Genomic DNA, 25,259 nt, shown 5'->3' on the forward strand with positions numbered 1-25,259 from the left:
TCTGACGCCATGAGCTGTTACATGGAGCTGGTAAAGAGGAATGGCTCAGTGTGACAAACGCCGAGCTACAGGAATTTGGCCAGATTTGAGAGCGATTACCACAGAGTCGGGCACGAATTTATCCACATCCTTCACTTGTCATTGCTCAGTTTTTCCATGTTTGTGAGCAGCTGGCGCACCGAGCTGCTTTCACTGCCACATTGCTTTGTGGGGTGGTGGTTGTTTGTTCATTAGTTAATTTTTCTTCTATTTGAGAAGTTAATTTTCCAATCCTTTCCAAATAGGCTTTCATTATTTCCCAGGTCTTCCCTATGCATAAGCGAGGAACCAGACCGTGAGCTGTTTTCCTGTCCACTTCCATTCTTGATTATTATATCTTCCACCCTGTGCATGCGTTGGGCATCAGAGCAGTGTCAGCCTAAAGCAATGTTCATAGTTTGGGAAGCCCTATTGCTTAAAAGATATAAATCATTAGTCTGACACTTTCCTCACGTACCGAATATTTCCAGAAAACTGCGCACAAGGCTACTGTAGCTTTTAGCTTGATCAATACATTGCTCAGAACATGACATTTGGATTAATTAAGAGTTGAAGCACGTGATGTTGGGGCTGTTTGTGGTTTGGTTTTGCATGGCCGGAAAGGCAAAGTGACTCAGTGGATTTCCACCCTCTGCTTTTGAATATGTTTCATGTCGTGTTGGGATCAAATAAAAAGTGGTTAATATTGCAGAGGTCACAATATTGAGGTTCAGGTTCTCGGTAGATGAGTTTTGCATAAGAGCCCATTTGCTTCATGTATCATTAATTCAGAGGGTGTTCTCTAGACAGTTCTATAGCCGAGGCAGACTTTTTGTCACTGAGAAGCTTTGATGAAAATGAGATCAACTTGATTTAGTAAAATAAAAGACGCAGAGTCAATGTGCACACAAATGTGTTCGGGTTCCCACTGTACATCTTGTAAAATCTCTACTTCCCGTAATACAGAATGGTGGCTACAGGACATGAAAGAAACATCAAATGACCGTAGCGGTGGTGTGAAATCAATGCCCTGCAGACAGGAATGTGTTGGAATTTTCTACAGAAAAATCTATTTCAAGATTGGAGCTGTATTCCAATTCCTTGTTAGTTGAAAGCAGCAATAAACATGTTTTATGAATGCTGACCTGGTAAGAATTTGTGGGGGAAGTTACTGTACAAGCTCTTCTCTCCCCAGCTTCTTTTCAGTACTCCATGAGTAGCAATGGTTCCTCCTTGAAAACAACAAATGTCTTTTATTTGACGATACTGTAAAGCTTTGAGCCAAATATCAGACTTCTCCTTTCACCTTATAAACTCAGAAGCAATTGCTGTAATAATCCAAGCAAACTCCATAAAATAAGTTACAGGATTTAATGTTAAGTTGCTCATATGCTTATTTACCTACGTTTTAGTTTCTTTTTTTACCAAAGAACTGGAAGCATGGCCGGTTTGTCCATCCACCTGAGGTCTGGTAACGCACAGTGAGCTAAACTGATGGTGTTAGCAGTTTGTTAGCACACTGGGGTCAGCAGCACGGAAATGATTTTTCAATTTGATATATGAAGAAATGAATGTGATGAGTGGTGAGGGTTTGAGTGCATAGACTGGGAAGCATCACTGGACTATTTTTAAGTCTGTGGCATCCTGAGTAGTGTCAAGGCTCAGAGATTTTAATAAATTGTTTCTTTTCTCTAGTAATCATTGAAAAGTGCTCTCTTCAATGAGAAAAGATCAAATACAATCTATGTGCGATGCTGGTGCTTTTGTGGCGTTTGGTTTGTGAAAGGAAAGGGAATGTGGGTGGTGCGTTGGCTGAATCACACTCACAGCACAAATAAAGGTCTTTGCAAAACCGGGGCTCTAAAAATGACCTGGGAATTACAGTCTAATAGTGCTTTGAAAATGACTTTCAAGCCGGTTTTCTTTAAGTGTGGCCTTCCTGAGAACAGTGGAGTGCAAGTTGAACTTTTCCAGTCGCTTCTTGGCTTGGAAGCTGGAACCGGGGACAGCAGCAGCCGTGCGGAGACACCGTCTATAATCACAGCATCACTTAAATTGGAAAAGACCTTAAGGTCATTGAGTCCAACCATTAACCCAACCCTGGCACTAACCCGCATCCCTAAGAACCTCATCTCTGTGTCAAAGGGAACAACAGCACCGATTTAATGATCCCACCTCCCACTTTGCTCTCAGGCTCTTCCTTCACCTTTATGTAGCTTGTACATATGTTTTTCTTCCACGGAATCGAGAAGCCCATAATTATTCCAGCTCTTCCTTCTCTCACCAGCGGTCCTTTCCCCCTGCTCCGTCCTTCCTATAGAAAGCATACCTGGCTGGGTTCCCCGCGGCAGCTGCCTTACTTATACATCCTTCCATACACATCCCTGGCACAGCAAGAAAAATACCATGATTTTGCCCCGAGATATTGTGTGGCAATATTGTGACGTTAATAGCCAAATCTTCGGTGGGAATCGCGGCTGCGATGGGCTCCGAGCTGCCAAAATTCCCGGCGTTTCCAGGGGCGTTTGCCAAATTGCCGCTGTCAAAGCCGGTGACAGCTCTCTCGCTTGGAGGGATTTTTAGGAAAAACGAGCCAATTGGTCCTATTTTTTGTTTGTTTTTTTTCAGTTGGCAGGTTAAGCGCTTTGCTTTAAGGCAACCAAGATTCTGCGTGCGTCTTCTTACGAAGGAGGAAAGAATGTGTGGCTAGTTTTTGTTACAGCGATCATTCCGATGGACAATCATGATGAAAATAAGCAGCGGGCTCGCTGGTGATGATAAATCCTGTGGTGTGGTGCAGTCTTCCACCTTGTCTAAAATACAGTGTCTTAATTTAACGGGGTTTTTAAACTTATTCTCTCAGTTTTCTTTTCCACTTTGTAATTAATTCATGTATAAAGGCTTACAGCTTGCATGGAGGAGGAGGGGAGGATTTGGGCGCTTTCCCATGGGAAAGTAAATAGACCTTCCCAAAAGGAAGATTTTCTTTTTTACCAAATCTAGTCATTTTCTTAATCATTATTTACATACTTAAAACTTCACGTGAGGCAGAATTTTATGAGTATTTGTTAATATATGTGAAGTGTTACGGGGTTTTTAATGTAGATTTAATGTACATCTTCTAACGTTTCAGAGGGTTCCGTATTTTCCTAGTGAATGCAGATTAGGTTACACTGAGGAATAGCTAAATTATACCTGCTTAAATAGATAAGGATAATTAATTTTTGAGATAATCGCTTCCCTAATGGATCATAAAATACCTTCCTTCGGCTGTCAAACCCTGTTTTCGTTTCTCAGTATTGGGTGGGAATTGGTTATTAGGAGAAGTAGCAAAAACGGTGTGGAAATTGTAGCGTTTGAACTGTAAATTCGAACAGCGGAGGGAACAAGTTAAAGCTTTAGCTGGTGTGTTGCTTCGCTGCTGCTGCTCCGTGTTCATCCAACGGGCTCTGCTTATGGGAAACAAATGGCTTTTAATTATTGCTGCTCTTCTCCTCCTCTATATAGAGAAATTGCTCAAAAAAACGACAGTTGAAATTTTAATTAGGGAAAAACCTTTGCAGAAAGTCCGTACAGCAAGAATAAGCTCATTTAATTCTTTTAGAGGAGTGGAAAAGGGGGGGTGAAAGGGAAAATTCTTCAAAGATCAGAATTTTCTTTTTGGTTAAAGGAATTAGATATATATTGGTTTTAATGAAGCACTTCTGAGTATTGTAACTCATCCATAGAATCCTTTTATATTTGTTTAAAACCAAAAAACCCCCAAACTTTTCTCTTTCAGAATTTTGGCCCCAACCAGTAGTTTCCAAGATATTTGGACCCTCTATAACTTCCTCATAAGCAACGAGGTATGAAGTTTTCTTTAATGTTTTGTCAAACACGCTTCAGTTACTGTTTCTTATTTAAAGTAGTTATGAAGTTAACTGTCTCGTCACCGTGTTTCCACTGAGCTGGAATTTTGAAGAATTGCTCTTTATCATTAGATGTTGGACATAAAAATATGTATTTTTTTGGTTGGTGTCTACCCAAAGTTATTTGAATCTCTACCGGTGTTTGAGTTTTCTGAGGGCTCATGTTGTGAATGATTCCCTGTGGGGAGTAAAAAACCCTGAGGCCGAAGGCACCCAAATATCATTTTAAGAAGCGAGCGAGTACATTGGATTAGGTGGTTCTGTGGAGAATATTGGCTGCAGTTCACAGGAAAAAACAAGAGAAATTGAAATTACCAGTTATTGATGAAGTTTTAACTCATTTGTGCTGCAATGAATATTTGCAGGAGAATAGAGGTATTTTTCCATTTAGTATATGACATATTTCAGATTGCAGTCCTCTCTATACATGAAAAAATACTTGGGTTTTGAGCCTCTACATATAGACTCTGTTTATGGAATTAACACGAGTCAGAACTTCATTTGCTATAGAACCGTAGGGTGAATTGGGAGGGCAGGAATAATGGATTAAGGTCTTTTATATTTGTACAGAAATTATTAGAAAATGGAGCTTGAATGTGACACCTATCACTCCCATTATATACAATAATGATTGTTAATTTGTAATATTTGAATCTATAGCATGATTTTTTATGTACTGTCTCAACTTAAGAGCCCATTTGCTAATATATTAACCAGATCTGTTATACCAGCTGGCTAATTTTAATCGGAACGCGATACTTGGTAAATTGCTACATTAACGCTTTGTTCTTTTGTTTCAGATCAACAGCAGTATCAAATTCACTGCTGAGGAGCTTTACGAGTGCGTTTCACAAGAGATCTATCGGTAAGCTAATTACTGCCCACACCAGATGGCTTTTGAGACAATATTTTGAGACAATACTAACCAAAGTACCATCAGAGAAATCCTTTGGAGAAATAAAAATTGTCACTGTAGGAGGGGCAGAAGGAAGGTGAGTGGGGGTTAGAGCATGAGGTTGCATTTCAATGAATTTGGTTAGAGCTGAAATTCTCTTTTGGTGATGAGGTACTTGTTGGAAAGGAACACGTTACTGTGAGAAACGTGGGTAAAGTGGCTATTTCCACTCCAGGAAGCTTTTGTATAGTTCAGTTGTTCTGCTGCACAGCTGAGTTAAAGGCCTTGAAACTATTAATCTGAAAATGAGTGTAAATATTTTCTTTGATGTTCCCATTATATGGATATGAAATGGCTGGAACGTGCCAGGATATGAATCTTGCTTCCATCAGCTGCATAAAAGGCTTGAAGATTATTTTAATCTGAGTAAGCAAATGATTCTAAAAACCTTTGCTTTGCCTGGATTGATAGTGATTTCTCAAACGTTCCATGATGTGAAAGTGCCAATTGCCAGGTCAGGGCAATTAGTTACCTAAAAAAAATGCCGAGACGCCGTGTAGAATCCCAAAATCCTCACCTGCTGAATCTTAATTGGAATGAAGTTTTGAACAGTTCATATCGTTTAATAAATGACAATTTGATGGAAGGGGTAAGTGGTAGAAAGACTTACTCAGGCTTTGTTTCGCAAGGCTCTGATCTTGTCTGAACTAAGAAAATACATTGGAGCACTGAGCGTTGAAGTAAATCACTTGAAAGCTGTGTGGGACTTTCACGCTGCTCTTCTTGCTCTTGCACCTGGTTGTATCTGCACTGCAGTGTGGGTTTGAGGGCGCAGAAACGATCTCTCTTGACCTGTTGAACATAATTTCTAGTTACTGCAGTAATTAGATTTGAATTAACCCGTTGCACTGTTCTTGGGTATAAAAGTCCGCATGTAGTATCATCCTAGTTACCACTTTAACTGTTACTCAGTGGCCACTGGAATAACACAGGGAGAATTTTAATTAAGGGGAGAGTCCTGAAATATTCGCATCTCAGCTGAGATTTTGTGCTAATGTTTAAGGCTGCACTTGTGTGACTTCTCTTGCTTTTGTTCTCTTGTTTTGAGGAGCACCTTTAAATGGGCTTTTGGGCAAGTATCTTTTGGAAAAGCCAAGTTACAGCGTGTTTGCTGTGTAATCAGGGTTAAATTCCTCTGGTGAAACAAAAGTCTAAATAATAAACCGCTGTAGTCAAGAGGGGCTTTTTGCGTGTAAATAAATGTATAAAAGACGGTTTGAACTCAAAAATCCCCATTCTGTCAAGAAAGCTGATAGAAGAGACGTTTCAATGCTGATTATTTATTAAAACTGCCTCTGCATAATGCAATGACAAGTAAAAAGGAGCTCTGCCTTTTCGCTGAGTTGCAGGTTGGCTGCTTTAAGGTGTTCATGGAAAATCCAGCCTTTGCTGCTTTTTGGATTTTATGGAAATGGCCTTTTTGATTATACACATCACCTTTGCACCTCTTGCACATCATGCTTGTACAAGCAAGATCATAAAAGTCTGTGCTAATTGTTTAAAATATAGATTTTTACATATGAATGAAGTTGTTTTTGAAACTTGTAGAATTCAGCTGATACACTTGTGGTTGATTTTTATTGTCTTGTTTTTTTCCTCCCCAACAGCAATAGCAAATATGTTGGGAAAATTCTCTAGCTTAAGTACAGAAATGAGGATTTTTTTTTTTCCCCTCACTATTTACCATTTAACCAATTTTACCATGGAATTCCAACTTCAAACAGAAAAACAGGAGCGGGTATTTTGACAGTTTTCCCGCTGGAAAAGAGGCAAACTGCACAGGGAAGGTGGTCAGAGTGTGCGAGCAAATAAAAGTGCAGCAGGACCAGCCGTGGTTTGGTGTCTACACATGAGTTTGATGGAAGTGGATGTGGGGAATGACATCCCGGATCTGGCCCTTTTGCCAGCGTTTGTTAAAGCCAAGTGCGAGAGGTACAGGACAAGCTGCACGTTGAGCTCGGATTATCCCAGAAGTCTCCATCCATGTTGTAACTGGATAGAACTTGGTAAATATTTAGGAAACGTGGAGTTGACACGCAGCTTAGACACATTCAGTACAAAAAAACAGTAATGTTTTCTATCCAAAGGCTCCATTTGGAGTTGACTGATGTTCAGTGTGGCTCTTAGATTGTCCCTTTTTCAAGATGTCATCACAGGAGGCAGCTGGGAACACGTAAGGCTCGGCCAGCTCTGGCATAAACCCGATATTTTGCTGTGGAGATCCAAATACATCTCAATTTTCAGACATATTGAGTATTTTCTGCTTTAAAGCCTCTTAGAATACGTTTGAGTTTTGGTTTAAGGGACTATATGGGAAGGTTCCGTGAAGTAGGTTGGTGGTGTCCCGCTAACCTGCGTCTCGTCTCTCCGCAGGGAGCGGCTGGAGGTCGGGTGCTGCCAGCTGGCGCAGCTGGAACGTGCCGTCGAGCAGTGTCACACGGCGGCACATGCCGAGGCCAAGAGCCGTGGCTGGCTGTGACACCGGGACCGAGCCTTGGAGCCGCCCAGCTCGCCCCTGCCTTGTCCTCATCCAGACGACGTCCGACTCCTCGGGGCTGCGCGAGGGACACACTCCAGAAACCGAACATCTGCCTTTTCTCTTCTCAATGGTGCCGTTTTATACGTGAGTTGAAGGAAAAACCGAACTAGTTGTTCCATATGTACATTATATGTGAGAATTTCTGCCAATGGGCAGGTAATAGAGTTGTCGGTCTCCAGCGAGGGGCTCTGGAGTGATACAGCTGGTTGGGTATCCAGCAGATGTGCTGGGCTGCTGTTCTGAATTCCAGATGTTGTGTTAGGAGCTACGTCCTTTAACGCTTGTGTAAGAAAATCCTCATAAGGTGTTTGTTTTGCTGGGACTTGAGAAGTGCCAAGTGAGACTGGGGGTCTGAGGAGAGCAGCTGCAGAATCAGCTGCCTGGGATATGGACACAAAGCACTGAAGCGCAGGTGCAATGTATGGATCCTACATAGTGCACTATATACTGAAGAGAGGATATAGAATGGGGAAAGAAATGGATTGATGCTCATTTTTAAACACACAAAGCAAAAAAGACCCCACTGCCATGCAGGGTGTTTGTCCTGTACCTCTTCTCAGCAGAAAAGGATGTTTTTGTTAAAATACCCACTTGAGGTTCATCCAGCAGGAGCCTCTAGAAAGTTCCTTTGGGAAAACTCCTCCTCCTTGCCCTTTGCCACCTCCCCTTGCAGAGGCAGGAGCGGTTTCCCCTCTGTGCCTCGGTTCTGGCTGAATGTACCAGTTGTTGCTTTCCCAACCCACTTTAACTCCATGGAACTTTGTAGAAGCCATTTTCAGTGCTGCTGTGGCCTTTCCAGCTACCTCTTCTGTGTATGTACTTGTACAGAGAGACGACAGGCAAAGTTCTAAACAGTTTATATTTTGATATTGACTTTTAGATGTATTATTTGTAAAAAAATCTTTTATTGTTAAAGTCAGATTCATTGTTATAGTAAATGGCAGTTGATTCTACGTGGCTGTTTCTCTGAGTAGCTCGGTTTTCACTTTGCCTAATTACTGTGGATGACAGTTTAATGCAGTTCTTGCCCCCAGACGCTTGGAACTCAGGTGAGTTGGTAGAATTACTGTTGGAGCCAAAGGGATTTTTCCATCTGTTATCCCATAATGCTCAACTACACCTATGTTGGCAACTCATAAACTAAGGAAGCTGGATCAACTTAAGCACAATGTCTGGCTTAGCACACTCTACTTTTGGCAGACTCACACAAATACTTCATATTTTCTCATACAAACTCAGTTTTGTGTCTTAAACCTACAGGCGTATGAAATGTCTATTTTTACATCGCAAACTTCTGTCTTGGTAAAGAAAAGACACGTCAGAGCCATCGGTTGGTGCAAGGATTTCCCCAAAGGTACCTTTAATGTGTTTGCAGCAGCAGCAAGCGGTCAGTGCGAGTTTTGGCACCAGGAGTTAGATGTGCAAGCACTACACATTAGACACCGAGTTGTCCTACCCAACGTTTTGTCCGTAAGAATAGAGAAAGTGAACTAAAACATAGTACTAGGAACACATACAAAATCAAGTTAGTTGTGTTCTATGACACGTTCAGCTGTAGTATTAGAAAAATAAACTGAAGACAGTTACTAATCAGATGAATACATTGTCATTGCCAACTGGCAAGCGTTTAAAAACCAGGAGAAAACCCCCACATTTAAGTTATTGGTTTACAAACATTTGCTCACCTAGATTAACAAAACTGCTGTACAGAAAACACCCTCTGCTGCCTTCTCAAAATAGTTGGAGCCAAAATATTATTCCCGTTTCCAATTTTTTTTTGTTCAAACTCCATTCAGCGCTAACAAAGGTGTTACACACTGAGTTGTAACAGTGGAGCAGCCGCTCCCGGCCACTGCTCAGTCAGTTCTCCCACTTAGACCCTATGAGCTCCAAGGTTGGTTCTTTGCTTCAACCACCATTTTATCTGCCATTTTCACATCAACAGATAAAATATTCTGCTGAGTATATAAAAACTGTTATAAAAAGGCAATCATAAAAGATAAGGTACTGGCAGGCATGTCAGCTTTTTTTAATAAAAAAAATAGCCATTATATCTATTTAAATAAGGCTTCTTGTTACAGATTGTTCCAGTTACTGAAGGAAAACAAGGCCTGATCAAAAAAATAACCGTCCCCCTAAACTTGATGCTTCCTGCCCCAAGAACAACATCCTACAGGAAAAGTCATTTAATGTGCAAAGTGACAAAACAAACAGCGGGGGAAGCTCCTGAAATGATATGCCCTGTCTAGTTTCTCTTGCATTATCTTCAAAATCTTAAAAAACAAAAAAGCAAAACTGAAAACAAATTTCTAAAATACACAGAAAACCCTTCATCTCAATATTCTTTCCAAAACAAATATGTACAGCATGTTATAATGCAATATGCAAAAGCTTTGTGTTGCTGTTGGCAACATCTACACCCTCCCCGCCCCTATTCACATGTGTACCTCTACTCAACCACAATTACATCACTAAGCCTGTTAGTTTGAAAAGGGGAATTTAATTCACTTAAAACTTGGAAATTTTTGTGTAGGGGCTCCATTCGTTTGACTCGGGATTGTAAACTTCAACCGTGTTCAAGAATTCGTTGCCATCAAATCCCCCAACTGCGTAAATAGTGTTGGCCACCGTGGTGATGCCGGCGTTGCTCCTCGGAGTGGTCATACTCGCCATCATCTTCCACTCGTTCTTGGCGGGGTCGTACATCTCCACGCAGCTCACCGCGTGGGAGCCATCGAAGCCTCCTCCAACAAAGAGCTTTCCTGTCAAATGCAAACAAAAGGGAATGTTTCGCCTCTGTCGCCAAACGCAGCCTCCATTTGCAATGGCAAAACTAAGGAACTTTGGGTTTTTCTGCCAGAAATCTTTGTCTTAGTCAAGATCTAAACTTACAGAATTGACCTGCTTTGGGTCTCTCAATTGCTAGAGGTGACTAAAACTTAAATCAGTGAGCACAAAGTCCAAATTCAAATAGATGCAGTTCTAGAAGATACACAGTGCCCCAAAATAAGACATTTTTGTTTTGCTGGTTACAGTTTTAATTAAATTGGAGGCACAGCCATGTTCTTACTGTGCTGTCTCCTCCCCAAGCGGGAACACAGCTTTGTACTCCACTTGCAGCGTAGCTTAACACAAACAGTTCAGCGAGCACAAGTGAGTGCTTAAGCCTGCAGGCACCCACCGTCACGAACGGCCACTCCAGCTCCCCGCCGAGCCACGTTCATGGGCGCTATCAGGGTCCACGTGTTGTTCTCGGGATTGTAACGCTCCACGCTGTTCAGGCAGTTCCACGATTCAGCTCCTCCAATAATGTATAAATACCCCCCCAGCTCGCACACCGCTGACTGGTGTCTCCCTACAATCAAACACCAGCAGTTACAGCCCTACCAAAACACCGAAATCTACATTTTTTAAAAATTTGGTTTGGTTTTAAACCTGCAGTTTTGCCATTGCCCTTTCCCCCCCTCCCTCTCAAACTACACAGCACACTTACGGATATTAAGGGGAGCACAGCTTGTCCAAGATTTTGTTACGGGATCAAACACATCACAGTTCTTAAGTCCCTTTTGGCCGTAAGGATCTGAACCACCAACAATGTACAGTTTTCCATTCAGGGCACATACTCCTGTTCACACAGAAAAGAAAAATAACTAAGCTAATAAATTAATATATATATTTTTAAAACAACAGTGATCAACTGCAGACATGTTACCTGCATTGCAGCGGTTGGTTCTCAGCTCCGGAACCGGAGTCCAGTCATCTATTTCTGGCTCATACATTTCTCCACAGCTCAAGTCATCCGAGTGACCGTTCGACCCACCCACAACATACAGCTGCCCCTAAATGGAAAAAATAAAGTACCTGCTTCACATCTATGTACACAACAACTCAAACCATTAGCACTTAACAATGGTTAAGCAAATCCTGTTACCATTTTGTCAAGTTTGACATGTTTGTCCCACCTGCATTGACGTAACCTCACATTCCACCCCATCCACCCCCACCACCCACCATTAAAACCGCCATCTGGAACCGAGCTCTCGGCGTTCTCATCGGCGCGAGGAACGTCCAGGTGTCCTTCTGCGGATCGTAGCATTCCACTGTGCGCAAGCACTCCTCTCTGTTATAGCCACCTGAAAGCCAAAGGTTAGAGGAGGTCACATCTCCAAACACCGACTGCTTTGACATTGAAGAGAGTTGAAACCACCTTCCCCCTCACCCCAACTGCGCAAGCCAAAGAATTATCATCATTTCTTTTACCTGCGGCGATGAGCTTGCCGTCAAGTTCAGCGGTGCCCAGTCCGGACCGCGCGTACTGCATGGGAGACATGGGCTTCTCGACGGTGTCGCTGGGCTGCGGCTCGAAGCTCAGGCTCTTGAGCAGCCGCGGTGTGCTGGTGGGAGAGCTCTGAGGGCTGTTGCGGCCATGCAGGAATATCACGCACAGCACTCCGTCCAGAACGGCCAGACACAGGTAGGTGTTACCTGTTGGCAGGAGAGACCACCAAGAGAATAAAATTTCAGGTGAATGCCATCTAGGGTCTCCTGACTCTGCTGCTCCCCTTGTCAGCGTGAAAACTTCATTATTTTTTTTTCTAGTTATTGGTTCCGAGTGTTAGCCTAGTTACTGAGAAATAGGAGTTTTAGATCATTTAGATGATGGTTGGACTAGATGATCTCCAGAGGTCCTTCCAACCCCAACCACTCTTTGATTCTGTGATTAATATAGTGCTCAAAAGACCTAAGACAGCAATATAAAGACACACTAGGGGATAGTCTCCTCGAACGCACACAGCAAATAGCTCTGTTAATTAATTACAGACTGCCTATTCCCTTTGATTATACACAGTGTGGGATCTGGCATGGCCCTGTTGATACAGACTCAAGATGTAAGTGATCCTGCTTTGGCCCCAGATACATTAGAAACATCCCACAAATTACTGGGGCCAATCAAATTAATCAATTTGTATAATCAGTAAGAAAAAGCACTTCTGCATTTCTTACAAATGTTGAAGGAAACCCCTCAGGAGAGGTGGGAGGTGCATGATACCAGACGCATCATTTAGACAAAGCCCACTCTGGTTACTCACTCGAAGTTCTCTCTGAAGCAATGATTTTCCACTCATGCTTAGGACTCTGAACAGTAGCATTTGGAGAAGGACTTCCAGAGGAGCTGCTACTGATCTGCTTGTGATCATTCTCACGTGGTGGCTTCTTCTGCAAAATCAAAAGGCAGCTACAGAAACCTAGCCAGAGACTACACTCCTTCTACATGCACTTCTCTGAGCTCATACCTAACTACTCAACACTTCTCTACCACCTCTGCAGAGTGTCATTTATAGCACAGCTACATTTTTGACAGAGAACATCCTGCCTACTCAGCAACAGTGGCCAAAACCCACCCTGCACCTCCTCGTTAACTCACTTCACCCTGTGACCGCACCTTTACCCTGCTGCTGTCTGACCAGAAACGATTTCACATCCCTCAAAGAGATCTCGCGTTACTAGCAGGATTTCCGAAAAACCCGCATCCCTTGGGAGAGAACTGATCCACAAAAGAGAAACCTCACTCACAAGCTCCGCTTCTGGCACTGGAGTTAATTACATAACGCTATTTGGAAGTGAATTAACTATTCTCTTCATTCCCTGAAGACAAATTAATTTCGCCTCAGTTCCCCCCTGTGCTCTGATTAGCTGTTTCTTGGATGTTACTCCCCTGATACTTCCCCCTAACAGGACATTTCTGCTTGCTTTTCTTCTTCCATTAAATTTATCCTGTAGCCTACATTATTTTGCTCAATGAAGAAAAAAACCCAAATTTCACATTTCAGACTACACTGCACAGTTAGTTGAGTTGTTCAGGCTTTTTCTGTATCTCAAGAACCAAACACAAGAAGTTAACATTCTGTCTATCCTGTTTAACAGAGAAGTTCTGGACCACAGTACCAAGTTTGTGATGCTCGCACATTTCCCCAGAGTCTGATCTCCAGAAATACATCGTCTAACTCATCAGTAACCTCACACGGACAACTGATTGCTGTACGCAGCTCCCCACGACACCCAATTCCTTTCTGGATAGCACTGTTGTAATTTCTGAACCTTCATCCAATTAAGAGCTTAGATTCTCTTTCCTTAAATTGCCTCAACAGTCACAGAAATTACACACAACTACTGGCCTTGTTTCTAAAAATGTGCAGGTCTGGAGTGGTATCCAAAGGTGGTGAAGTCTGTGAAGGCTTACTAAAAATAATTAAGAAACTGGAAAATTAGCTGGCTTTTCATTTTTCTCTCTTTTCCCCTCTAAAATCCATGCTTTGGGATGAAGAGTGTTTCACATAAACATTTCAAGAAACATACATCCGTATCAGCACATTCCACTGTTAGGAGTTAAAATATTTAATATCTTTGCTTCTAACTTGGTGAATTTAAACACCCTTAATTTCTATAAGCCAACTGATAATTTACATCTATTAGCCCTTTTTTATTCTTTGCTTCTTCAGCAGCCTCCATTGTGCTACATTGTGCATTTTCAAGTAGAAATATAACTGGCTAGAACTGCAAGAAAATGTTAAAAAGTCATCTCAAACAGCACACAATCTGCACACAGTCAAAGCATCACTTATGTCTAGATCAGGAGTGATCTACTCCGGCCTTTTTAAATCTCTCTTGCACATTAGCAGTGCAGCTGAACAAAAGAAAACAGATGCTGGCAGCTGAAGGATTAGAACTTATGTCTGGAATCCTTTTCCGTGCCAGAATTTAACAGACGCCACTCTCCACTGCAAGCCAGGCAGCCCGCGATTCCTTAGTGTCTCAAGTATCTCTGCAAAGCCCCAGCTGACTCGCTACAGCTTTTCTACCTCCTCCTTCTGCTACCAGCCTAGGAGTTCTTTTGAAGTCAAACCTAAAGCGTTCCACTTTGCAAAGGCTCAGTCTAAAAAAAAAAAACCAGAGGTGGCGACTAAATGGTCACCTCCAGAAGGATCCCTTCTCGCCACGTGTTTCTCCATTAAAGCTACAGCTGCTTTCTCTGCTCCAGTACCCGAGAGTTCAGGTGTGCTGTAAACTGCTCCAGTCTATCTGGGGTTACCTCAGACTGTCTGCAAGTTGTACCTGCACAAACTGAATGTGGTCATCATCACTGCCATACACCTCAGCCTGTCCATCTAGCAGATTTCCATCAAGCAGCTTGTGATCAGCTGAGTAGTACAGCGTTTGAACCTGCAAAAACAACAACAGAACACCCAGGTGGCTACCGGCTCCGTTGCTCCCGAGCTACAGGCACATTACAAAAGGCAGTCGCCAGCATACTTCTCGTCAGCTCATCTCAATCTAGCGGAACGACAAAACTAAAAGGAAGCAGATGTCATGGTGGCAAATCTTCGAACACTGGGTGAAGGCTCCTTATTTCTCAGCTTGAGAGAAATCTTCGGTTTCCAAGGACTTCGGCTGTTTTTTTTTTTCCAGCACAGAAACATTAGACAAGTGAGAGGCACATTAATTTGCAGAATTTACACAAATTCACAATCTCATGCAAGCATTTTCGTTAGCCCCGCAAACAAGTTTTCTGCTTTGAAAAATACACATATTTATCTCCATCAAAAAAAGTTAAAGAGAAGCCAACAGTGGGCTCTAAGAGAAAGGTACGGGAACGAGGGCAGACAACACAAATTTAAGTTCTGGAGGAAACTGCCGTCCACAACTACACATCAGATGCAACTGTTTCAGTGAAATGCATCTGGGTTTCAACATGATCAAAGCTCTTTAAATGAGTTATCCCAGGAGGAAATGAGCATACACAACAGTATCAACACGGACTTTTGCCTATACAAGTGTTGCCGAAGACGTATCATGCTTGTAGTAACAAACTGGAAAAATTTTGAGGTTTCACGGGTTTTTGTAAAGTCCATTTTCTCGAGCCAATTGAAAATTTAGATTCCCCGCTCATTTTGCCATTAAAAACTGCCCAGGCTACATCTAAGTATTAGTATTCATGAGTAAAGCCATTTAATAACACACAACTTAAAAGAAAATGTATCCTGTAAAGGAGTAAGTAAACACCATTAAATCATCATCATCGTTCTCTGCCCACAGCGGATTTTCTTAGGAGAACTGGGGCAGGACTGCTGCTTCTGTACGTGTCAATACACTTGAGGGCTCTTCTTGGTTCTTCAGCCTTGGTATCCTAGTTTTGTTAATAAACCTATGGGGAGATAAACCAACGGGGAGGAACAACCATTAGAAGCTTTTACCTACTTTGCATTTACAAGCAAAACCTGCAGAGGAAAACATCAAGAAGTCTACGGCAAGTTTCAGTTACCACCTCCCCAATTCTAAAGCAAGGTACACGCCACTTTGAGGTTACTATACAGCACGTAGTGAGCGAAGAAGGAAAGCGCAAGACCAGACTGAACAGTTCATTCAGCTCACCTGAACACCCCCCCTGTTTCTCAGCTTAGGGGTACCTACAGTAAAATTTAAATTCTTTAGGGTCATAGTTAAAAAAGTGAAAAAAATAAAAAAGAAAAGAAAAAGGGATCATCCTTCACATCGACCTTTTTATTTTTTTTAAGGAGATGTTTAATCCCATTTTCTTAAAGACTAACCTCTTCCATGAGATCTTCCAGGCTGTCTCCATTCTCCCAGATGCTGCGCTGTACCCAGTTGATTACCTTTGTGTACAGTTTGCCATTGCTGGGTAGGCCAACATTGTCCTCCAGCATGACTTCGAGCTTGAATTAGAAGAGGAAAAGATCATTTACTCTCCTCGTATTTGTAGCATACTGCACTTTACACAATGAGCATCACTCTACCGCAGAGCTAGAAAACACCACCTAGGAGGACCTTTCAGCCTGTGCCACTGAAACGAGGAAGCACATTTTAAGTACAACTTATTTTTGACGCTTAGAAAGGACTATAGTACGTGTTCTCTACAGTCAAGGTCCACAGTAGTATAAATATTACAGAGATCCAGAATTTTCACCGCATCTTCCTGCTCCCCAAAAGGAGCCCCTAACAGTTGCTCCTTCATTACCACCTACCAGAAGAAAGGCCACAAACTTGAGCTAACCTTTAACCGTGGGAGTTTGAGAAATTCTTCCTGTTCTGAAATCTGTAAAAGATGTTCCTGAATGTAGCCATCAATCTTGTTCAACAAACGCGAGTCTCCCATACAACTTGCAAAGTTCCGGTAAGAGATGCAGCTCTGAACGTCCATCTTGGAGAGCAAATAATCACCACAAACCTTTTAAGAAAAAAGGCTGTGTCTTAATTTACAAGTCGACAAGATTTTTATGCTTCAATTATCCACCTCAACATACAGCAGCAGCTGCTTTCTAACTGCAGAACAGTGACTGTTGTCAGCCCTCTGACAGAGCTGTAAATGAAATGTTGCCTTCCCTTGGAATATGAGCGTATTAAAAGCCACACACATTTGAAAGCTATGCACAAATACACTGACCCCATGCTTTCCAATTTAACGCCCGTTCAAAACTGCAGATCCACAGCCAAGTGAAGAATCCTAATTCCCCTGGCAAAGGTATCCCCATTTGTGGCAAGAGAAGATACTTCTCAAGTCAAGCTCTACCAAATCTATGTTCAGGAGTATGCGGATTATTCTTTTTTCAAACTGCCACAGATTTACAGGTTTAATTACGTTTCCCAATGCGACTAAACACACCACCGCTCCCACAAACCTGATGATTCAGAAGCTGTTTTGCTGATACAGGTGCACAAATACAAAACTTAAACTTCAGAGAACCCTCCAGCACGAAGGTAACACAACTGGGAGCAACACATACCGCTGTCACTCCAATCAATCCAGTCCTAATGAACATCAAAAGCAGCTTATCCGCTGAGCACTTTTTCAACAGAATCTTCATTTTTTTTGTCTCACTAACACAAAAAAAGCATAATACTGTCAACCTGAGAAAGCAGAGCCCAGAACTGTACCTGCTTAACTCTCTCCATCTTCAGCTTCTTTGCTGCAGAGTACACATCCTTCACCAGTTCCTTATCAGCTTTTAACCTAGTAAAGGCAGAAATTTGTCATCAATATTTGTTTTTTTTAAATTAAAATCTACTCCCTCTAGTTTCTATGCAGACTACTTACTGAGCAGTGTAAGCGTAATTCAGCAGAACTTCCACAGCTTCTGGGTTGAGATCATCAAATTTAACATGGGAAATTCCATGAGAATCGCTATCGCTGTTGAAGATTTCGAACAGGTAGGGACTGCAGCACGCCAGCACGGCTCGGTGCGCCAGCATCTCGTGTCCGCACACCTTGATTTAAAACACAAGTAAGAAACCCAGATGCTGGTAAGACTTCTTTAGAAGTACATTTGCACTAGTACAAAGGCCTACCCAACTGAATGTCACAGTTCAAATCAATGTTTCAAATCGATAGTCTCCAATTTACATCAGCTGAAAAAAAATGTTAGCGTCACTTCTCCCAAAATATATCTGGCTTTTTTTCTTTTTAAATGTACGCATTTTTCAGAAAAAACAGATTCTAAAAATCTCATGCCCCACAACCACTGAGGCACATGGCATTACACAGTGTAACAAAAAGCCCCAGCATGTTCAACCATCATACTCAACAGAAAACAGTTACCTGGAGACGGACATCGCAGAACTGACCACTTTTACGTAAGGCATTTAGTTTGGCAACAGATGACTCAATGAAGTTTTCATCTTCAAACATCAAATATCCATTAGGAATCATTTTGGTGTTGGTCTGGCTGAAAACAGAATGCGTAAAGTTGAGAGAGACAACATTTTGCTGCAGTACAGAAGGTCTATCAACACAGTGTTTGCAAACAAACATTTATGGGGAATTAAAAAAAGAAAGATCCATCCCAAAAAAAAAAGCCTAGAAGAGTACTACTGCTGGTAAGTACATGTGGACAAAAACCCTTTGAACTGGCTAAATTAATGACTTCATTCAATATTTTAGAGTAGCTGGAAGTCATGAAAGAACATTAGCACCAGAAATCAACAGAATCAAATACATTCTGAACAACGACAATTTATTTTAAGTTGCCACGAAGCTAAAAGAGCTTCCCCTGAAGATCTTGCCCGTATACAAACAGACCATCCCAGGTACACTGGACCAAGACTGGAAAAATAAATTGAGGAAACCAACATTTGAATTTGGAAACTATTTTTATAGGTAATTTAATTGATTCTTTTTTTAGCTAAGCACTTTAAAGAAAAGTTCACTTTATAAATAGGAAGCTAATTAAGAATAATAAAATACAACCCTGAGGTCACCTAATGAATTTGAAATAATAATTAAACAACTATATATATCAAATTTCTGAGTTTGAGCTGCTAACATATGCAAAAGTCTACTTTCCTCATCAATTTGAGAAGAAAGAATATGTGGGATGCTACTAATATTACCAGCAACAACTTATATTTCCGTCTGAAGTTTCAGAAAATTCTGAAGATCAGACTGAACGAGAGAAGTCCCCAAACAGAAAAAGCAGATAACAAAAATCAGTAATACAAACAGCAAGCCCCTCACAAAATAATTCTAGTGTTAATCTGTTTATTTTAATTTTCCTTACTACTGAAAGCATTTGACCCTAAACTGGCAACAATAATCTTACTTACAGAGATTATTATCCATTTGTATAGACTTTCACTTGCTGCAGTTTATTTAAAAAAAAAAAAAAAGGACAGCAAGGTTTTAAAGTCACAGAATTTCATCAAAATTGTCAACTTGTATACGTAGCTAACAGTATCAACTTACCTACCAAATATATTCCTGTCAATTTTGAACTGGGAGATCTTAAAATAATCCAATGGTATCACTGTGTTAAACCAGAGCACTTGGGTTTCAGTATCTTCTGGTAGGGAAGATGTTTGTTGAAATGCAAAAGCAGACGTGCCTTTGCAGCTGCAATAGGGATTCCAAAACTATCAGGCTTGAAGATGATGTAATAAAGTCCTTAAGAGCTATAGACATGAATTTCTTCTGTGATAATCATGCATCATAACCTGCAATAAAGGAGAAGATTTCAAGTAAGGACACCAGACAGTGCTACCCCGTATTTCAGATCAAACTTTAATAGTCTCTTAAAAGTTCCCGACCCAATCAAACAAGTGTTTCTTCACAGAAATAAAACAGCCTGAAAAATTCCATACTGACACCAATACATTCTCGTGCCTAATGAGAGGTCAACCACATCAATTTTTGTACCCCCAGAGACAAGGAAGCGGCTGAATTAGTGCCTAGAGAAAAAGGTGGAACAGCGGAATTCCATTTTTAGGCAATTCCTCACCATCTCCAACCTTTGGTGCTTCCGGTACCTCATCATTACTGCTCACTTCCACAAGTGGAGAACTCTCACATAACACGACAAAAATGACTAAATCTAAAAAAAGAAACCAATCCACATGCCTCCTACCTTTTGCTTTTCCTGTACTCATCTACTTATATCCTTCTTCTACTGAATGCCTGAAAGGGACTGAAGATGGATTAAGGACACGTCTGAAATGACTGGGCATCTCTCCAGTCTGCGGTACCTCCACAAAAATGATGAAGTCAAGAAACGGCTATTTCGATGATAACCTTCTTAGATAAAAAATAAAGTCTCTTTGCTACCCTGAGAACAGAATCTGTTAAGTTCTGGTCAAGCCCTGGGGCAGCTTTGCTGGGACTCTGTGTGTGAGGGGAGCCTTTATGTCGGGCTTTTTTGGGGAGGGGAGAAGAGGAGGAACAGCAGTGGGGAGGGAACAGGCAAACACACACCCGTTCTGGAACTTTCCATGACCCTAATGCCACCTCAGGAAAACATCAATCACTTCAGTTCCAAAACTATATTTGTATCTACAGATAAAATGCCACATGGGCAACCAGGTTTCCTAAAAATAGGTGCAGCTCGCTTCTGCTCGTCAGAAATTAAAAAGTCACCTATGCTGACTCCATAAATCAAACATACGGTCTTTTTATAATCTCACAGGCAAGTTATGAAATGCATCCCAAGCTCTATTTACCAAATATTATTTAACTGAGTATTTGGAAGTCAACACTTCTCTTGTTGGTACAACTAGTATAACCCTTTCAGTTTCTAAAGCAAACAAAACATTTCACTTCTGAAAAACAGATTCACCTCATCTGAAACATTCAGTTTTTCAAAGATGCAGAGATATTATTTCAACACAAGTTTTGCAACTAATTAACTCTGAAGTTATAAGAAGCTACCAGAAGTTACGCTTCTCCAAAATGAATGTACAAGGCAATTATCACTCAGAGAATTCTGACTGCCATCATTTCAGATTTTAAAAGTGCCAGGTGAAAAGTCTTGCACCAACGCGCTCAATTCTGAGTAGAAAACCACACATCAGATTATCCACCTCGCTCACACAGGTTTTGTCTTTCCTTTGTGCTTGGGGTCTAAACCACACATTCTGCTTTTATGCATCTAATAGCATTGCCTAATCTGAATACCTAGGAATTTGAATGTCTTTTTTACTGCCCCGAAGTTTCAATACCGTTGTGTGTGAACCATGGATAATATTACTCAAAGTGGCATTAAATAGCACAAGCATATTCATTACATTCTGCATTTTTTGGTTAGGTATACTACTGCTAGAACAAAAGCCAAATCAGCCAAAATTCTATGAAAAGCCAAGAACGTTGCATTTTCTGTTTTAAATATTACATGGAAACAGGTACTGCAAACAAATTCCTTTCTTAAGCATCTAAATAACTTTTCATTACCTTCCCCCCTCCCTCCGCTTATACACCCTTCTAGCTCACCACACCAAGAACTGTCAGCAGCTTTTTGTACAATTTTCCAGGATTTTTTTTAAAAACCAAGCATGGCGTTCACAGTTTTAATATTAAAGCCTGGAGGCACCCCCTCGGTCCAGAGTCGATCACGGCAAGTGTGGTGGTGCGGATGACGGGAGGCCAGAAGCCACGGAATGTTCACGTGGTGCGTTCCCATGCAGAGGAATGCCGCTACTCAAACGTCTGCCCAGTTGCTTGATTTAAACAGAACTGTGTTCTAATAATTGTGTTTCCTAAACACCTACTGTTATGCACAGGCTTTTAGAATTGCTACTTATGTGTACCACTGGACCACCAAAGATTCATGGCTGATAATACACTCAGAGAAGAATTCACTGCACATAACTGACTCCACAAGAGAGATTTCCCCCTTTTAAACTCATCTGTTTCACTGTACATACACTTAAAGATGCATTTCAGAAGACTCACCCAAATAATAATGAAACCAAGTCTTCTCATCCTTCACTACCCTATTCTCTTACGTGCATCTTGCAAATACTATTGAATATGATTAGCACAGCTACATCAAATAAATGTCATAATTAATACACTTTATATTGTGTATTGTGTTTAGAATTTAGGATCTGTTCATCCCTTTTTTTTAAACAGTTGTTCGCTGCAGAAAAGATTCCGGCATTGAAAAATCCTGCTGCACAGTGATCACTGTTGAATTTCTCCAAGATGTAAACCCCATGATCTGGGACTCTCCGCTGCAGAGCCACGAGCTGCGGTCTCAGGTCAGGTACCAAAAAGACAGGTAAGAAGTCACCTTGCCCGTGACCTAACAACACAGGTAGTATTTATTTTTCCTCTCACCTGAGAACTCTCATCTTTAGTACCAGCTGGTGCTTTCTGGCTGTTCATAGTCTAGTTCAGCAGAAATGTAGGTCACATCTATGACTACTCAGAGTCCATTACCTCTATCAGAGGATAAAACCAGACGCCCTCAACATTCTTCTTTCATGCAGCAGCATTTATTTATGGTAAAAACACACGACATTTTCATGTCTGAGTTTGCATTTGGGCAAAATATCATGGACCAAGACATGTATTAACAGACTTTACACCACTAAACACCTTTAACTTCTTTACACCCACCAGTGATTTAAAAATAAGAGTCACAGAATTTAAATAAATTTTGTTTTGCATATTTACTTTTCAGTTGTCTTCCCCTAAAGATTTAGTCTATTGAGAAATATGACTTGTACACAATGTTTTTCTGTTTCACTGCAAACCAACCTCAGCTGTGCTTCCCCCACAATGGGGGAAGGAAGAACCACTTCCCAAAACCTTTTCACACAGCCCAGGAAGATGTACTACTTGGTTTGTCCTCTATCAAGAGCAAGCCTGGAGAGCTCTTTCAAACACACATTTATGTATGTAGACTTAAAAAAATTATGAGAAGCAGCTTTTACGCTTGAATGTTACTGCTCTTGCAACTACAACTCAGCTGTAACACACCATTTACTCACTTCCAAGGCCATACTGGCCCTTACATCCCCTTTCCACACCAATTCTGTGTTTCCTCTCCTTTTCCACCACGTCATACCTTTTTTGTTGTTGTCATGGCCTTTATCTACAGCTTCTTCTTCTGCCTCACATGTGCTCTTAAAATCTTTAACCTTTGAAAGTTTTTTCCTTTTTCCCCCCCTTCACACACGTTTCTTTTTTCTACTAACACACTTCTTCAAACATTTGTCCCACAACCAGCAAACTGGTGGGTTTTTTGCTTGTGTGTTGTTGTTGTCTCCCACCCCCACCCTGGGCAGTTTTTGCCCTTTCCTGCCATCTCCTGCTCCTTAAGAACTCAAGCTGAGGAAAACAAAATGAGACCTATTTACAGTTTCCTAACTGGAAAGTATCCCCGCACTGTTGCGTCCTGTGCTCCAGGAGTCAGGCTACAAAATCCGCTTGCTAAAATTAAACCAATCTCATCAAAGCGCCACATCCTGCCTGGTTCCTTATTCTGTAGATCCCTAATGGAAGAGAGTACGTGTGATGTCTACACAGCCATCACTGGAAATAAAATTAAAAACAAAAACCCTTCATAAGCCACAACAAATATGGAGAGTGGCTTGATGCTGAATTTCCACTTGTCTATCACTGCTCAGTCTTGCTGTCCTTCTTTGTAAATAAACTGGACGCCTTGCTTCTCACTTCATCAACGTTCTTCCACTACATAAAACTGTAACCAATTCAGTTTGGAGTCTTGGGAGTAACAGCGAAGACGTCGAGGAAAAGGTATTTTCTACCTTGAAGCACCTCTGAAATATTCTAAGAGGCTGATGGAAATTGGGGAAACCCCCCCAAAAACCTCCTATCCTGGTCATCCACACTCATCACCTTTCTCCAGAAGCATCAACAGCCCCTGGTTTCGCTGTATTATCTATCTCCTATTTTCTAGAGCTGCTACAGACGACAGGGAGGGTCACGACAGCAAGAAGCTGTCAGAACACTTTTTTCAGCCCCAAGCGGCTACAAAGTCTGGGATTTTTGCGCTTCTCTTTTCCCCACGTTTAACTACAAAGGCTTTAGCAAAGGTCCCCCTGGAACAACACCCACCCGTGGGGGAAACACCTCATTGCCGGGGCCTGAGGACACTCCCGGCAGCGCCCCCACATCCCCGGGCGACCGAGAGGGAACCGGCCATGGCCACGACTACGCCTTGGTGAGCCCGGCAACTTGGAGATCTGGCAGAAACGAGCAACCAAGAGCCGCGGAGCCACACGGGATCCTGTTCCTCCAGCCGAGGGGACAGGAGAGCGGGGGGCAGGCCGGGGCGCCACGGCCACAGCCCCAGCGCCGAACGGGGAACAAAGAGCGGCGGGGCCGGGGAGGCGCAGGGCCCGGCAACCCCGGCCGCTGTCCGCCCCCCCGCCACCACATCCCACTGGGCCCCGCCGTACCTGGTGCCTCCCAGCGCAGACGATGCTGTTCATATTGGGAGCCTCCAGGCTGAGGGGGAAGCCGACGCGGAGATGCAGTCCCAGCCGGGCGGGAAGACGGAGCGGAGAGCGCAGGGAGAGCCAGGCGAGGCGGTGCAACGGCGGAGGGCGCGGCGGGAGCAGGGAAGCGCGGACACAATTCAGAGATCCGCCACAGCAGCCTGAACTGAATCCAACAGCCTGAGGAGAACCCGTCACGCCTCCTGCGCGGCGCTTCGGCTCGTACCCCTCCGCCTCCGCGGGGGCGGGCGGCATCCCTCCGCCGAGAAACGAGTGCCGGCCGCGCCTTCCCTCCGCTCCACAGAGCGGGGCGGGGGAAGGCGGCGGGCCGGCAGGGGGCGCTGCGAACGGGGGTGCCCGCCTGAGGGGACGGGAAACCCGGGCGGGGCTCGGGGGACCGAGCCGGGGAAATCCGGGGCTGATCCGCCGCGATTCTACAAGTGAGTGCTACCGCGGTCGTTTACACGTAGCTCTAGGCCACAAGCCCTCCCTGGTTCCATGGTTTTATTTTTTTCCAACGTGGCGTTGGTTTTTCTCCTCAGCGATGACTTCCTCTCAGCGCTCGGGTCTGTGGTCCAAGGTGTCGTTAACTGCTTAACCAACAAAATATCATATTTAATGCTGCAAATGCTCCCTGGCAGCCTGTGCGCCATAACCCCTGGATTGTTCCAGAAAAGGTATTTTCCCATCTGGATTAAAACCACCTCCACACACACTTTCCACAATCAATCCTATCTTGCTGGGCAAGGTGGTTTTAAAATATCCCAGCTGATAAAGGAGGGGTGTTTAGAGCCTTTGTTATGTGTTTGCATGATAGAAAGTGCAAAGGGTTTCTAATTCACGGCTGGGCCCCAAGTGCTGCTGCAAAATAAAATAAAACATGGAGCTGGAGGAAGCCTGAGGGTCCTTCCCTGTTCAAAACAACAGGAAAGTCACCTGCAAGGGCTGTTGAGCATTGGAACAGGCTGCCCGGGGCAGCGGTGGGGTCACCATCCCTTCAGGGGTTTAAAAGGCACTTAGATGAGGTTCTCAGGGACATGGGGCAGTGCTGGAGTTTGGTTATGGTTCAACTCAATGATCCTGAGGGTCT

The 25,259-nt window shown here is 42.7% G+C and overlaps 2 protein-coding genes across 7 annotated transcripts in view; one reads left to right on the top strand and one right to left on the bottom strand.

Annotated features, from left to right (window-relative positions):
* Positions 1-8,376, top strand: part of SWT1 (SWT1 RNA endoribonuclease homolog) — a 31,523-nt gene extending 23,147 nt beyond the window's left edge. For all 3 annotated transcript variants that reach the window (XM_082052613.1, XM_082052615.1, XM_082052614.1), the window contains exons 17-19: positions 3,800-3,866; positions 4,730-4,794; positions 7,258-8,376. In XM_082052613.1, coding sequence (XP_081908739.1) covers positions 3,800-3,866; positions 4,730-4,794; positions 7,258-7,363 — 238 coding nt within the window. In that variant the 3' untranslated portion in view covers positions 7,364-8,376. The remainder of the gene's footprint in view (positions 1-3,799; positions 3,867-4,729; positions 4,795-7,257) is intronic.
* Positions 8,377-8,754: 378 nt separating this feature from the next.
* Positions 8,755-24,387, bottom strand: IVNS1ABP (influenza virus NS1A binding protein). 4 transcript variants are annotated; one of them, XM_082052618.1, is made up of 15 exons: positions 24,131-24,387; positions 19,179-19,426; positions 18,036-18,162; positions 17,535-17,704; positions 17,375-17,450; positions 16,494-16,667; positions 16,030-16,155; positions 14,537-14,644; positions 12,514-12,640; positions 11,684-11,908; positions 11,435-11,556; positions 11,136-11,262; positions 10,917-11,048; positions 10,605-10,778; positions 8,755-10,185 (listed from the first exon to the last, which is right to left on the bottom strand). In XM_082052618.1, the coding sequence occupies exons 3-15, from the start codon at positions 18,144-18,146 to the stop codon at positions 9,932-9,934; spliced, it is 1,926 nt and encodes a 641-aa protein (XP_081908744.1). In that variant the 5' UTR covers positions 18,147-18,162; positions 19,179-19,426; positions 24,131-24,387; the 3' UTR covers positions 8,755-9,931. The 4 variants fall into 4 exon arrangements, with proteins under 4 accessions (XP_081908744.1, XP_081908745.1, XP_081908742.1 ...); XM_082052619.1 differs by lacking the exon at positions 24,131-24,387 and adding an exon at positions 21,192-21,344 and having other exon boundaries at positions 19,183-19,426; XM_082052616.1 differs by lacking the exon at positions 24,131-24,387 and adding an exon at positions 21,192-21,344.
* Positions 24,388-25,259: the final 872 nt, after the last annotated feature.

Source organism: Streptopelia decaocto, assembly GCF_964273445.1.
Source record: "Streptopelia decaocto genome assembly, chromosome: 5".
In the NCBI taxonomy this organism is placed as follows: Eukaryota; Metazoa; Chordata; class Aves; order Columbiformes; family Columbidae; genus Streptopelia; species Streptopelia decaocto.

Coding starts and splice junctions, on each gene's coding strand:
- IVNS1ABP (XM_082052618.1), bottom strand. CDS start 18,146: ATGATTCCTAATGGATATTTGATGTTTGAAGATGAAAACTTCATTGAG. Junction 10,779..10,916: donor CTGTGCTCCCCTTAATATCC/GTAAGTGTGCTG, acceptor GTTTGATTGTAG/GGAGACACCAGTCAGCGGTG. Junction 10,186..10,604: donor TGGAGTGGCCGTTCGTGACG/GTGGGTGCCTGC, acceptor TGCATTTGACAG/GAAAGCTCTTTGTTGGAGGA.